The sequence below is a fragment of the Pristiophorus japonicus genome, unplaced genomic scaffold (genome assembly GCF_044704955.1).
Source record: "Pristiophorus japonicus isolate sPriJap1 unplaced genomic scaffold, sPriJap1.hap1 HAP1_SCAFFOLD_897, whole genome shotgun sequence".
Lineage (NCBI taxonomy): Eukaryota > Metazoa > Chordata > Chondrichthyes > Pristiophoridae > Pristiophorus > Pristiophorus japonicus.
Genome location: NW_027254821.1, coordinates 113,089 through 126,729, shown reverse-complemented (window position 1 = coordinate 126,729; position 13,641 = coordinate 113,089). Strand labels below are relative to the sequence as shown.

Here is a 13,641-nt window from a genome sequence, read left to right as displayed (position 1 = left end):
GGAGGGGCAGTACTGAGGGAGCGCCGCACTGTCGGAGGGGCAGTACTGAGGGAGCGCCGCACTGTCGGAGGGGCAGTACTGAGGGAGCGCCGCACTGTCGGAGGGGCAGTACTGAGGGAGCGCCGCACTGTCGGAGGGGCAGTACTGAGGGAGAGCCGCACTGTCGGAGGGGCAGTACTGAGGGAGCGCCGCACTGTCGGAGGGGCAGTACTGAGGGAGCGCCGCACTGTCGGAGGGGCAGTACTGAGGAAGTGCGTGTCGGATTGGAATGGGCGGGAGCCATTGCACTCCTACCTTGCAGGATCTTGTTCTCTCGCTTGAGTGTCTCCAGATGGTCCAAGGCTTCCTCGTAAGCGTTCTTCAGCTTGAAGAGCTCGGTGCTGAGCGAGCGAGCATCCTTCTGGGCAGCCTCCAGCTCACTCTGTGACTCCTCGTATTTCTGTTTCCACTCCGACAACACCTGAGATGGGACAGGATCAGACGTCAGGAGCACAGAGACGCAGGCTACTTGGGGAAATGGGCAGGCCACATGGACGGTGGAAATGTCACGCATTTCTACTCAGAGATTTCCCCCTCCAGAAAATCATAGAAACATAGAAAATAGGTGCAGGAGTAGGCCATTCGGCCCTTCGAGCCTGCACCGCCATTCAATAAGATCATGGCTGATCATTCCCTCAGTATCCCTTTCCTGCTTTCTCTCCGTACCCCTTGATCCCTTTAGCCGTAAGGGCCACATCTAACTCCCTTTTGAATATATCTAACGAACTGGTCTCAACAACTCTCTGTGGTAGAGAATTCCACAGGTTCACCACTCTCTGAGTGAAGAAGTTTCTCCTCATCTCGGTCCTAAATGGCTTACCCCTTATCCTTAGACTGTGACCCCTGGTTCTGGACTTCCCCAACATCGGGAACATTCTTCCCGCATCTAACCTGTCCAGTCCCGTCAGAATTTTATATGTTTCTATGAGATCCCCTCTCATCCTTCTAAACTCCAGTGGATACAGGCCCAGTCGATCCAGTCTCTCCTCATATGTCAGTCCTGCCATCCCGGGAATCAGTCTGGTGAACCTTCGCTGCACTCCCTCAATAGCAAGAATGTCCTTCCTCAGATTAGGAGACCAAAACTGAACACAATATTCCAGGTGAGGCCTCACCAAGGCCCAGTACAACTGCAGTCAGACCTCCCTGCTCCTATACTCAAATCCCCTAGCTATGAAGGCCAACATACCATTTGCCTTCTTCACCACCTGCTGTACCTGCATGCCAACTTTCAATGACTGATGTACCATGACACCCAGGTCTCGTTGCACCTCCCCTTTTCCTAATCTGTCACCATTCAGATAATATTCTGCCTTCCTGTTTTTGCCCCCGAAGTGGATAACCTCACATTTATCCACATTATACTGCATCTGCGATGCATTTGCCCATTCACCTAACCTGTCCAAGTCACCCTGCAGCCTCTTAGCGTCCTCCTCACAGCTCACACCGCCACCCAGCTTAGTGTCATCGCCCGTCTCCGCCCCTGCTTCAGCTCATCCGCTACTGAAACCCTCATCCGTGCCTTTGTTACCTCCAGACTTGACTATTCCAACGCACTCCTGGCCGGCCTCCCACATTCTACCCGACGTAAACTAGAGGTGATCTAAACTTGGCTGCCCCCGTGTCCTAACTCGCACCCAGTCCCACTCACCCATCACCCTCTGTGCTCACCGCCCCGTGTCCTAACTCGCACCCAGTCCCACTCACCCATCACCCCCTGTGCTCACTGCCCCGTGTCCTAACTCGCGCCCAGTCCCGCTCACCCATCACCCCCTGTGCTCACTGCCCCGTGTCCTAACTCACACCCAGTCCCGCTCACCCATCACCCCCTGTGCTCATTGCCCCCGTGTCCTAACTCGCACCAAGTCCCACTCACCCATCACCCCCTGTGTTCGCTGACCTACATTGACTGCCGATTAAGCATTGCCTCGATTTCAAAATTCCCATCCTCCTGTTCACATCTCCTCCATGGCCTCCTCACCCCCCTCCCCATCTCTATAACCTCCTCACACATTGCTTTTCCTCCCATCTTTGAATCGTCAGCAAACTTGGCTACGTTACACTCAGTCCCTTCTTCCAAGTCGTTAATATAGATTGTAAATAGTTGGGGCCCCAGCACTGATCCCTGCGGCACCCCCACTAGTTACTGGTTGCCAACCCGAGAATGAACCATTTATCCCGACTCTCTGTTTTCTGTTAGTTCGCCAATCCTCTATCCATGCTAATATATTACCCCCAACCCCGTGAACTTTTATCTTGTGCAGTCACCTTTTATGTGGCACCTTGTCAAATGCCTTCTGGAAATCCAAATACACCACATCCACTGGTTCCCCCTTTATCCATCCTGTTCATTACATCCTCAAAGAACTCCAGCAAATTTGTCAAACATGACTTCCCCTTCATAAATCCATGCTGACTCTGCCTGACCGAATTTTGCTTTTCCAAATGTCCTACTGCTTCTTTAATAATGGACTCCAACATTTTCCCACCCACAGATGTTAGGCTAACTGGTCTATAGTTTCCTGCTTTCTGTCTGCCTCCTTTTTTAAATAGGGGCGTTACATTTGCAGTTTTTCAATCTGCTGGGACCTCCCCAGAATCCAGGGAATTTTGGTAAATTACATCCACAATCCCTGCTGTTACTTCTCTTAAGACCCGAGGATGCAAGCCATCAGGTCCAGGGGATTTATCTGCCTTTAGTGACATTATCTTACTGAGTACCACCTCCTTAGTGATTGTGATTGTGTTAAGTTCCTCCCCCTCTATAGCCCCTTGACTATCCAATGTTGGGATATTGTTAGTGTCCTGTACCGTAAAGACTAATACAAAATATTTGCTCAGAGTTTCTGCCATCTCCATGTTCCCCATTACTAATTCCCCGGTCTCGTCCTCGAAGGGACCAACATTTACTGAAAGCCCAACCTGCTCAACCTTTCCTCCTAAGGCAATCACTTCATCTCAGGATCTATAGAAAAATATACTTGTTTTTGTTAAATGTCTACGTCTCTGCCGACCGACCTCAGTACTGCCCCTCCGACAGTGCGGCGCTCCCTCAGTACTGACCCTCCGACAGTGCGGCGCTCCCTCAGTACTGACCCTCCGACAGTGCGGCGCTCCCTCAGTACTGCCCCTCCGACAGTGCGGCACTCCCTCAGTACTGCCCCTCCGACAGTGCGGCGCTCCCGCAGTACTGACCCTCCGACAGTGCGGCGCTCCCTCAGTACTGCCCCTCCGACAGTGCGGCGCTCCCTCAGTACTGCCCCTCCGACAGTGCGGCGCTCCCTCAGTACTGACCCTCCGACAGTGCGGCGCTCCCTCAGTACTGACCCTCCGACAGTGCGGCGCTCCCTCAGTACTGCCCCTCCGACAGTGCGGCACTCCCTCAGTACTGCCCCTCCGACAGTGCGGCGCTCCCTCAGTACTGCCCCTCCGACAGTGCGGCGCTCCCTCAGTACTGCCCCTCCGACAGTGCGGCGCTCCCTCAGTACTGACCCTCCGACAGTGCGGCGCTCCCTCAGTACTGCCCCTCCGACAGTGCGGCGCTCCCTCAGCACTGCCCCTCCGACAGTGCGGCGCTCCCTCAGTACTGCCCCTCCGACAGTGCGGCGCTCCCTCAGTACTGCCCCTCCGACAGTGCGGCACTCCCTCAGTACTGCCCCTCCGACAGCGCAGTACGGCACTCCCTCAGTACTGCCCCTCCGACAGCACAGTACGACACTCCCTCAGTACTGCCCCTCTGACAGTGCGGCACTCCCTCAGTACTGCCCCTCCGACAGTGCGGCGCTCCCTCAGTACTGCCCCTCCCACAGCGCAGTACGGCGCTCCCTCAGTACTGCGCCTCCGACAGTGCGGCACTCCCTCAGTACTGCACCTCCGACAGCGCAGTACGGCGCTCCCTCAGCACTGGGCTAGCGGGGGACCGACCTTGTCAAAGTTCCTCTGCTTCTTGTCCAGGGCTGCGGCGGCTGCGTTGGAACGCTCCACGTCGATCATCAGGTCCTCGATTTCGTTCTGGAGCCGGTGTTTGGTCTTCTCCAGCGAGGAACACTTGGCGTTTACAGCTTCTACCTGCTCCTCCGCCTCCTGTAGCCTCTGGGCCAGCTTCTTCCTGCGCGGGAGGAGGGCGGGAGGGGGGGGTGGGGGGGAGAAACCGAAAGGTTTGGCGAGGCACCACCCGGTCAATCAGCCGCGTCACTCGCCAGAGCCGCCGACCCCCCAACCTCCCCCATTCTCACCCACTAGGGGGCGTCCCTCCTCCCCTCGCTGTGGGTGCCTGCGCCCCCAGACTGTGCGGGGGGTGGGGCATCATACCGGCGGGATATTCGACTGTGGGAGGAAGCACAGCAGCCTGAAAACTGCCCCGCTGCCCCGGGCTCCCGAACGTCAGCCCCGATGTCCCCACAACCCCCATCCATCCATGCGCGAGAGGCCCAAGATAGGGAACGCCAGTGGGATATTCAACTGTGGGAGGAAGCACCACATTGTTTGGGGGCTGGTTAGGGGTGAGAGGGTGGGGGTAAACATACAAGGGGAGCTTTTAGATTGGGAAACGTTGGTGTTCAGAGGGACCTGGGTGTCCTGCGCGGAGGGAGAGGGGAAATCCTCAATGATTGGCAAGCGAACAGGCACCGCACCACCAGGTCAATCAGTATAATGTGGATAAATGTGAGGATATCCACTTTGGTGGCAAAAACAGGAAGGCAGAATATTATCTGAATGGCGACAGATTAGGAAAAGGGGAGGTGCAACGAGACCTGGGTGTCATGGTACATCAGTCATTGAAAGTTGGCATGCAGGTACAGCAGGCGGTGAAGAAGGCAAATGGCATGTTGGCCTTCATAGCAGGGGATTTGAGTATAGGAGCAGGGAGGTCTTACTGCAGTTGTACAGGGCCTTGGTGAGGCCTCACCTGGAATATTGTGTTCAGTTTTGGTCTCCTAATCTGAGGAAGGATGTTCTTGGTGTTGAGGGAGTGCAGCGAAGGTTCACCAGACTGATTCCCGGGATGGCGGGACTGACATATGAAGAAAGACTGGATCGACTGGGTCTGTGTTCACTGGAATTTAGACAAATGAGAGGGGATCTCATAGAAACATATAAAATTCTGACGGGACTGGACAGGTTAGATGCAGGAAGAATGTTCCCGATGTTGGGGAAGTCCAGAACCAGGGGTCACAGTCTAAGGATAAGGGGTAAGCCATTTAGGACCGAGATGAGGAGAAACTTCTTCACCCAGAGAATTGTGAACCTGTGGAATTCTCTACCACAGAAAGTTGTTGGGGCCAGTTTGTTGAATATATTCAAAAAGGAGTTAGATGTGGCCCTCACGACTCGGGGGATCAAGGGGTATGGAGAGAAAGCAGGAATGGGGTACTGAAGTTGCATGTTCAGCCATGATCTTATTGAATGGTGGTGCAGGCTCGAAGGGCCGAATGGCCTACTCCTGCACCTATTTTCTATGTTTCTATGTTTATTATGAGGATTTAAGTATAAGATTAAAGACGTCTTACAGCAATTATATCGGGCCCTGGTGAGACCACACCTGGAGTATTGTGTACAGTTTTGGTCTCCTTACCTAAGGAAGGATATATTTGCCATTGAGGGAGTGCAGCGAAGGTTCAGCAGACTGATTCCTGGGATGGGGGGGGATTGTCCTATGAGATAGTAAGAGTTTCTACAGGTACATAATAAGGAAAGGAGTGGCTAAAGTAAATGTTGGTCCCTTAGAGGATGAGACTGGGGAATTAATAATGGGCAACAGGGAAATGGCAGAAACGTTGAACAAATATGTTCTATTGGTCTTCACGGTTGTAGACACTAAAAACATCCCAATAGTGGATAATCAAGGAGCTATAGGGGGGGAGGAACTTAATACAATCACTAATCAAGTAGTACTTGGTAAAATAATGGGACTAAAGGCGGTTAAATCCCCTGGACCTGATGGCTTGCATCCTAGGGTCTTAAGAGAATTAGCGGCAGGGATAGTGGGTGCATTAGTTGTAATCTACCAAAATTCCCTGGATTCTGGGGAGGTCCCAGCAGATTGGAAAACTGCAAATGTAACGCCCCTATTTAAAAAAGGAGGCAGACAAAAAGCAGGAAACTATAGAGCAGTTAGCCTAACATCTGTTGGTGGGAAAATGTTGGAGTCCATTATTAAAGAAGCAGTAGCAGGACATTTGGAAAAGCAAAATTCGGTCAGGCAGAGTCAGCATGGATTTATGAAGGGGAAGTCATGTTTGACAAATTTGCTGGAGTTCTTTGAGGATGTAATGAACAGGGTGGATAAAGGGGAACCAGTGGATGTGGTGTATTTGGATTTCCAGAAGGCATTTGACAAGGTTCCACATAAAAGGTTATTGCACAAGATAAAAGTTCACGGGGTTGGGGGTAATATATTAGCATGGATAGAGGATTGGCTAACTCACAGAAAACAGAGAGTCGGGATAAATGGTTCATTCTCGGGTTGGCAAACAGTAACTAGTGGGGTGCCGCAGGGATCAGTGCTGGGACCCCAACTATTTACAATCTATATTAGCGACTTGGAAGAAGGGACTGAGTGTAACGTAGCCAAGTTTGCTGACGATACAAAGATGGGAGGAAAAGCAATGTGTGAGGAGGACACAAAAAATCTGCAAAGGGATACAGACAGGCTCAGTGAGTGGGAAAAAATTTGGCAGATGGAGTATAATGTGTGAGGTCATGCACTTTGGCAGAAATAATAGAAAATTATAATTTAAATGGAGAAAGATTGCAAAGTGCCGCAGTACAGCGGGACCTGGGGGTTACTTGTGCATGAAACACAAAAGGTTAGTCTGCAGGTACAGCAAGTGATCAGGAAGGCCAATGGTATCTTGGCCTTTATTGCAAAGGGGATGGAGTATAAAAGCAGGGAAGTCTTGCTCCAGTTATACAGGGTATTGGTGAGGCCACACCTGGAGTACTGCGTGCAGTTTTGGTCTCCGTATTTAAGGAAAGATATACTTGCTTTGGAGGCAGTTCAGAGAAGGTTCACTCGGTTGATTCCGGAGATGAGGGGGTTGACTTATGAGGAAAGGTTGAGGAGGTTGGACCTCTACTCATTGGAGTTCAGAAGAATGAGAGATGATCTTATGGAAACGTATAAGATTATGAGGGGGCTCGACAAGGTGGATGCAGAGAGGATGTCCCCACTGATGGGGGAGACTAGAACTAGGGGGCATGGTCTTAGAATAAGGGGCCGCCCATTTAAAACTGAGATGAGGAGGAATTTCTTCTCTCAGAGGGTTGTAAATCTGTGGAATTCTCTGCCCCAGAGAGCTGTGGAGGCTGGGTCATTGAATATATTTAAGGTGGAGATAGACAGATTTCTGAGCGATAAGGGAGTGAAGGGTTATGGGGAGCGGGCGGGGAAGTGGAGCTGAGTCCATGATCGGATCAGCCATGATCGTATTAAATGGCGGAGCAGGCTCGAGGGGCCGAATGGCCGACTCCTGCTCCTATTTCTGATGTTCTTGTGTTCGGGTTGAAGCAAAAGTATGGGGAGGAGGGGGGGCTGGGCCGAATGGGATCTTGCTTTCCGTGTTTGGAGTTTTTTGGGGGGAAATCCACGATCATCTTCCAGCCAGGAGTCAAGCCTTCCAACAGCAAAACCTTTTGTTCGTCTTATATATATCTTAACCAAATATTAAAAGGAACAAAAGATTTAACTGTCTGAAGAAATATTATGGGGTTTCTTTCATCTCAGAGTCCAACCCGGCCATCGTAGGAACAGGAGGAGGCCCATTCAGCCCCTCGGGCCTGTTACACAGGAACAGGAGGAGGGCCCATTCAGCCCCTCGAGCCTGTTACACAGGAACAAGAGGAGGCCCATTCAGCCCCTCGAGCCTGTTACACAGGAACAGGAGGAGGCCCATTCAGCCCCTCGAGCCTGTTACACAGGAACAGGAGGAGGCCCATTCGGCCCCTCGAGCCTGTTACACAGGAACAGGAGGAGGCCCATTCAGCCCCTCGAGCCTGTTATACAGGAACAGGAGGAGGCCCATTCAGCCCCTCGAGCCTGTTACACAGAAACAGGAGGAGGCCCATTCGGCCCCTCGAGCCTGTTACACAGGAACAGGAGGAGGCCCATTCAGCCCCTCGAGCCTGTTACACAGGAACAGGAGGAGGCCCATTCAGCCCCTCGAGCCCGTTACACAGGAACAGGAGGAGGCCCATTCAGCCCCTCGAGCCTGTTACACAGGAACAGGAGGAGGCCCATTCAGCCCCTCGAGCCCGTTACACAGGAACAGGAGGAGGCCCATTCAGCCCCTCGAGCCTGTTACACAGCAACAGGAGGAGGCCCATTCAGTCCCTCGAGCCCGTTACACAGAAACAGGAGTCGGCCATTCGGCCCCTCGAGCCTGCTCCCCCATTTAATACGATCATGGCTGATCCGATCATGGACTCAGCTCCACTTCCCCGCCCGCTCCCCATAACCCTTCACTCCCTTATCGCTCAAAAATCTGTCTATCTCCACCTTAAATATATTCAATGACCCAGCCTCCACAGCTCTCTGGGGCAGAGAATTCCACAGATTTACAACCCTCTGAGAGAAGAAATTCCTCCTCATCTCAGTTTTAAATGGGCGGCCCCTTATTCTAAGACCATGCCCCCTAGTTCTAGTCTCCCACATCAGTGGGAACATCCTCTCTGCATCCACCTTGTCGAGCCCCCTCATAATCTGATACGTTTCGATAAGATCACCTCTCATTCTTCTGAACTCCAATGAGTAGAGGCCCAACCTCCTCAACCTTTCCTCATAAGTCAACCCCCTCATCCCCGGAATCAACCGAGTGAACCTTCTCTGAACTGCCTCCAAAGCAAGTATATCCTTCCTTAAATACGGAGACCAAAACTGCACGCAGTACTCCAGGTGTGGCCTCACCAATACCCTGTATAACTGTAGCAGGACTTCCCTGCTTTTATACTCCATCCCCTTTACAATAAAGGTCAATGTTCCATTTGCCTTCCTGATCACTTGCTGTACCTGCAGACTATCCTTTTGTGTTTCATGTACAAGTAACCCCCAGGTCCCTCTGTACTGCAGCATTTTGTAATAAAAACATAGAAACATAGAAAATAGGTGCAGGAGTAGGTCATTCGGCCCTTCGAGCCTGCACCACCATTCAATATGATCATGGCTGATCATTCCCTCAGTACCCCTTTCCCGCTTTCTCTCCATACCCCTTGATCCCTTTAGCCATAAGGGCCACATCTAACTCCCTTTTGAATATATCCAATGAACTGGCCTCAACAACTCTCTGTGGTATAGAATTCCACTGGTTCACAATTCTCTGAGTAAAGAAGTTTCTCCTCATCTCGGTCCTAAATGGCTTACCCCTTATCCTTAGACTGTGTCCCCTGGTTCTGGACTTCCCCAACATCAGGAACATTCTTCCTGCATCTAACCTGTCCAACCCCGTCAGAATTTTATATGTTTCTGAGATCCCCTCTCATCCTTCTAAACTCCAGTGAATACAGGCCCAGTCGATCCAGTCTCTCCTCATATGTCAGTCCTGACATCCCGGGAATCAGTCTGGTGAACCTTCGCTGCACTCCCTCAATAGCAAGAATGTCCTTCCTCAGATTACGAGACCAAAACTGAACACAATACTCCAGGTGAGGCCTCACCAAGGCCCTGTACAACTGCAGTAAGACCTCCCTGCTCCTATACTCAAATCCCCTCGCTATGAAGGCCAACATACCATTTGCCTTCTTCACCGCCTGCTGTACCTGCATGCCAACCTTCAATGACTGATGTACCATGACACCCAGGTCTCGTTGCACCTCCCCTTTTCCTAATCTGTCACCATTCAGATAATATTCTGCCTTCGTGTTTTTGCCCCCAAAGTGGATAACCTCACATTTATCCACATTATACTGCATCTGCCATGCATTTGCCCCACTCACCTAACCTGTCCAAGTCACCCTGCAGCCTCTTAGCATCCTCCTCACAGCTCACACCGCCACCCAGCTTAGTGTCATCTGCAAACTTGGAGATATTACACTCAATTCCTTCATCTAAATCATTGATGTATATTGTAAATAGCTGGGGTCCCAGCACTGAGCCCTGCGGCACCCCACTAGTCACTGCCTGCCGTTCTGAAAAGGACCCTGGACAGGTTCGGTGAGTGGGCAAATCTCTCCCCATTTAAATAATAATTTGCTTTTTTTTTTAAAAAAAAATAATTCTTCCGACCAAAGTAAACACAATTTCACCACAACACGCAAGGGTTTCCCTGGTTCTGCTCCCCAGACGCAAGTGCGGGTCAGGCCGACCTTGTCCCAGGGGGTTGTCCTAACCTCCGTGACCAGGCCAAAGGCTCGCTGTGGACAGCAGTCAAACGTCTCTCCTCCGACCCTCTTGTTGACGTCCCGAAAGACCCAAAAGTGGCCTCTGCCCCTTGCTTGAACAGCGGGGCCGACGGCTGGCGGTTTGTCGCGGTGCCGGGAGCAGCGCGGTGGGCGCCGAGACCTGCCAGCCGACCGTTGCCAAGGGCCCAGGTCGGTGACTGGAGCCCCGGGGGTGGGGGGTGGGGGGGGCCAGGCACAGCAGGAGCGGCGAGAGATCGCGGGGCTACGCGACCGGGGGCCGGGGGGGGGGGGGAAGGCGAGAGTTCGGGGGCGCCGGGAGAGGCGGCCCCAGAGGGGGCAACACGGGCCCAGCCCAGACTGTGCGCGCGCACTAGGCCCGTGCAGCAGAGCTGGTCTCCAGTCGCCCTGGTCAACCCTCGCCACCGGACCAAGACCCAGCTCGGTCAAGCCCCGTGTGGGGGCTGGTGTGAAACGGCCAAACCCCACGTTAAAACAATCCACCCTTCAGGGTGTCGCTCGGGACCCGGAATATTAGGGCCTTCATCGAAACACCTGCAAACTCACTGAACTCATCCCTTTTTGCTGTGGAAACAAGTCATTCCTCGTTTCCAGGGATTGCCGATGATTTGTTGAAGAGAACTCTCAAGGCCTTTCCTGCTCACTCTCCCACCGCCCCCGCTTGGCTACAGCACAGGCCGGATATGAAGCCTGGGACTTTCCTGCTCACTCTCCCACCGCCCCCGCTTGGCTACAGCACAGGCCGGATATGAAGCCTGGGCCTTTCCTGCTCACTCTCCCCCCGCTTGGCTACAGCACAGGCCGGATATGAAGCCTGGGCCTTTCCTGCTCACTCTCCCCCCGCTCGGGTGCAGCACAGGCCGGATATGAAGCCTGGGACTTTCCTGCTCACTCTCCCCCCGCTCGGGTGCAGCACAGGCCGGATATGAAGCCTGGGACTTTCCTGCTCACTCTCCCCCCGCTCGGGTGCAGCACAGGCCGGATATGAAGCCTGGGACTTTCCTGCTCACTCTCCGCCCGCTCGGGTGCAGCACAGGCCGGATATGAAGCCTGGGACTTTCCTGCTCACTCTCGCCCGCTCGGGTACAGCACAGGCCTGAGATGGAGCTTGGGCCTTTCCTGCTCTCCCCCGGCCCACTGCCCGCCCCCCCCGCGTGGGTACATACTTGGCCTCCTCCAGCTCCTCGGTGCGCTGGATGGCGTCGGTCTCGTACTTGGTCCTCCAGGCCGCCACCTCGGAGTTGGCCTTGGACAGCAGTCGCTGCAGCTCCCCTTGGCCTCCTGCTCCTCCTCGTACTGCTCGCGCAACAGGTCCGAGTCATGGCGGGCCGACTGCGCCGCGTGGGCTAGGGCGTTCTTGGCCTGTGGGGCGGGGGGAGGGGGAGGGGGAGGGGGAGGGGGAGGCGGAGGGGGAAGGGGAAGGGGAGGGGGAGGGAGTGGGTGGGGAGGGAGGGAGAGAGGGATGGGGAGGAGGGAGGGTGGGGGGGAGGGGTGGGGTGGGGGAGTGGGGTGGGGGTGTGGGGTGGGAGGGTGAGGGGGGAGGTGTGAGAGGGGGGGGGGTGGGGGAGAGGGGGGGGAGGGGGGGGAGAGAGGGAGGGGGAGGGGGAGGGGGAGGAGGGGGAGGGGGAGGGGGAGGAGGGGGAGGGGGAGGGAGGGAGAGGGGGAGGGGGAGGGAGGGAGAGGGGAGGGGAGGGGAGTGGGGTGGGGGAGGGGGAGTGGGGTGGGGGAGGGGGTGGGGGGAGGGGGTGGGGGGAGGGGGGTGGGAGGCGAGAGGGGGGAGGGGGAGCGAGTGAGAGGGGGAGAGGGAAGGGAGGATGGAGGGGGGGAGAGAAGGGTAGGGGGAGGGGGAGAGGGGATGGGGAGAGAGGGGGAGGGGTGACAGAGAGGGGAGAGGGAGAGGTTGAGAAAGAGGTAGAGAGAGGGGAAGAGGGGAGAGCAGGAGGGGGAGGGGGAATGGGACGGGGAAGAGGGAAGGGGAGGGAGGGGGGAGAGAGCGAGGGAGGGGGAGGCGAGGGGAGGGGGGATGGGGAGAGAGGGGGAGTGAGGGACAGAAAGGGGGAGAGAGAGAGGGGAGAGGGAGAGGTTGAGCGGGGCAGAGGTGGAGAGAGCGAGGTTGAGAGAGAGAGAGATAGGAGAGAGAAGGGGCAAGGGAGAGGTTGAGAAAGAGGTAGAGAGAGGGGAAGGGGGAGAGAGGGGGAGGGGGAAGAGGGGAGAGAGGGGGAGGGGGAATGGAACGGGGGAGGAGGAGGACGAGAAGGGAAGAGGATGGGGAGGAGGGGGAATTATCAGGTCATTATCAAATTGCGAATCCTGGCAGCTTGCTGTGCACAAATTGGCTGCTGCATTTCCCAGGTGTATAAAATGATGAGGGGCCTGGATAGAGTGGATAGGACGGACCTGTTTCCCTGGGCAGAGGGGTCAACAATCAGGGGCAGGGATTGAAAGTAATTGGGGGGAGGTTTAGAGGGGATTTGAGGGGAAATGTCTTCACCCAGAGGGTGGTGGGGGTCTGGGGGGGAACTCACGGCCTGAAAGGGGGGTAGAGGCAGAAACCCTCACCACATTTGGATGTGCTCCTGAAGTGCCGTAACCCACAGGGCTACGGACCCAGAGCGGGAAAGTGGGATTAGGCCGGGTAGCCTCTTGGTCGGCCGGCACAACGCGGACACGATGGGCCAGAATGGCCTCCTTCCCCGCTGTAAATTGCGACGATTCTACGATTAGAACAGTTGCTGTGCTCCCAAAGGTCATTCATGGGGCACTTGGAACAGAAGAACAGAAGAATTAGGAACAGGAGTAGGCCATCGAGCCCCTCGAGCCTTGGAGACGGCCTGTGATCGTCAAAGGCGCTATATTAATGCGAGTCTTTCTTTCATAGAGCGGCTTTGCGGGGGGGTGGGGAAAGGGAGAGAGAGGGGGGAGCGAGTTTGGGGGTCTCGGGGAAGTTTTCTTCTCAACCCGCCTTACCTTGAGTTCTTCATCAAGTTGCCTCTTCAAATCTTCGATTTGTTGCGTGTGAGAAAGCTTCCCGCGTGTCAGTTGTGAAACGAGAGCTTCCTTCTCTTCGAGCTGCCGGATCAGCTCACCTGAAAGGCAACAGGAGGGAGAGCTGCGTCAGGTCCATGCGCTTGGGGAGGGCGAACACGGCAAAGGGAACATGCCACAAATGGTCGGACACTGAGAAGTGGAGAGGAACACAGCGACCTGGGAGGGCAGGTCCACAGATCCCTGAAGGTAGCAGGGCCAGGT

At 54.6% G+C, this 13,641-nt stretch overlaps 1 protein-coding gene across 1 annotated transcript in view; it reads right to left on the bottom strand.

Moving 5' to 3' along the window:
• The window catches only part of LOC139257693 (myosin-7-like), an 87,890-nt gene that overhangs the window by 21,778 nt on the left and 52,471 nt on the right, over window positions 1–13,641 (bottom strand). Inside the window, 5 exon segments of the mRNA XM_070874584.1 lie at window positions 295–460; window positions 3,964–4,147; window positions 11,559–11,664; window positions 11,667–11,754; window positions 13,360–13,478. Coding sequence (XP_070730685.1) covers window positions 295–460; window positions 3,964–4,147; window positions 11,559–11,664; window positions 11,667–11,754; window positions 13,360–13,478 — 663 coding nt within the window.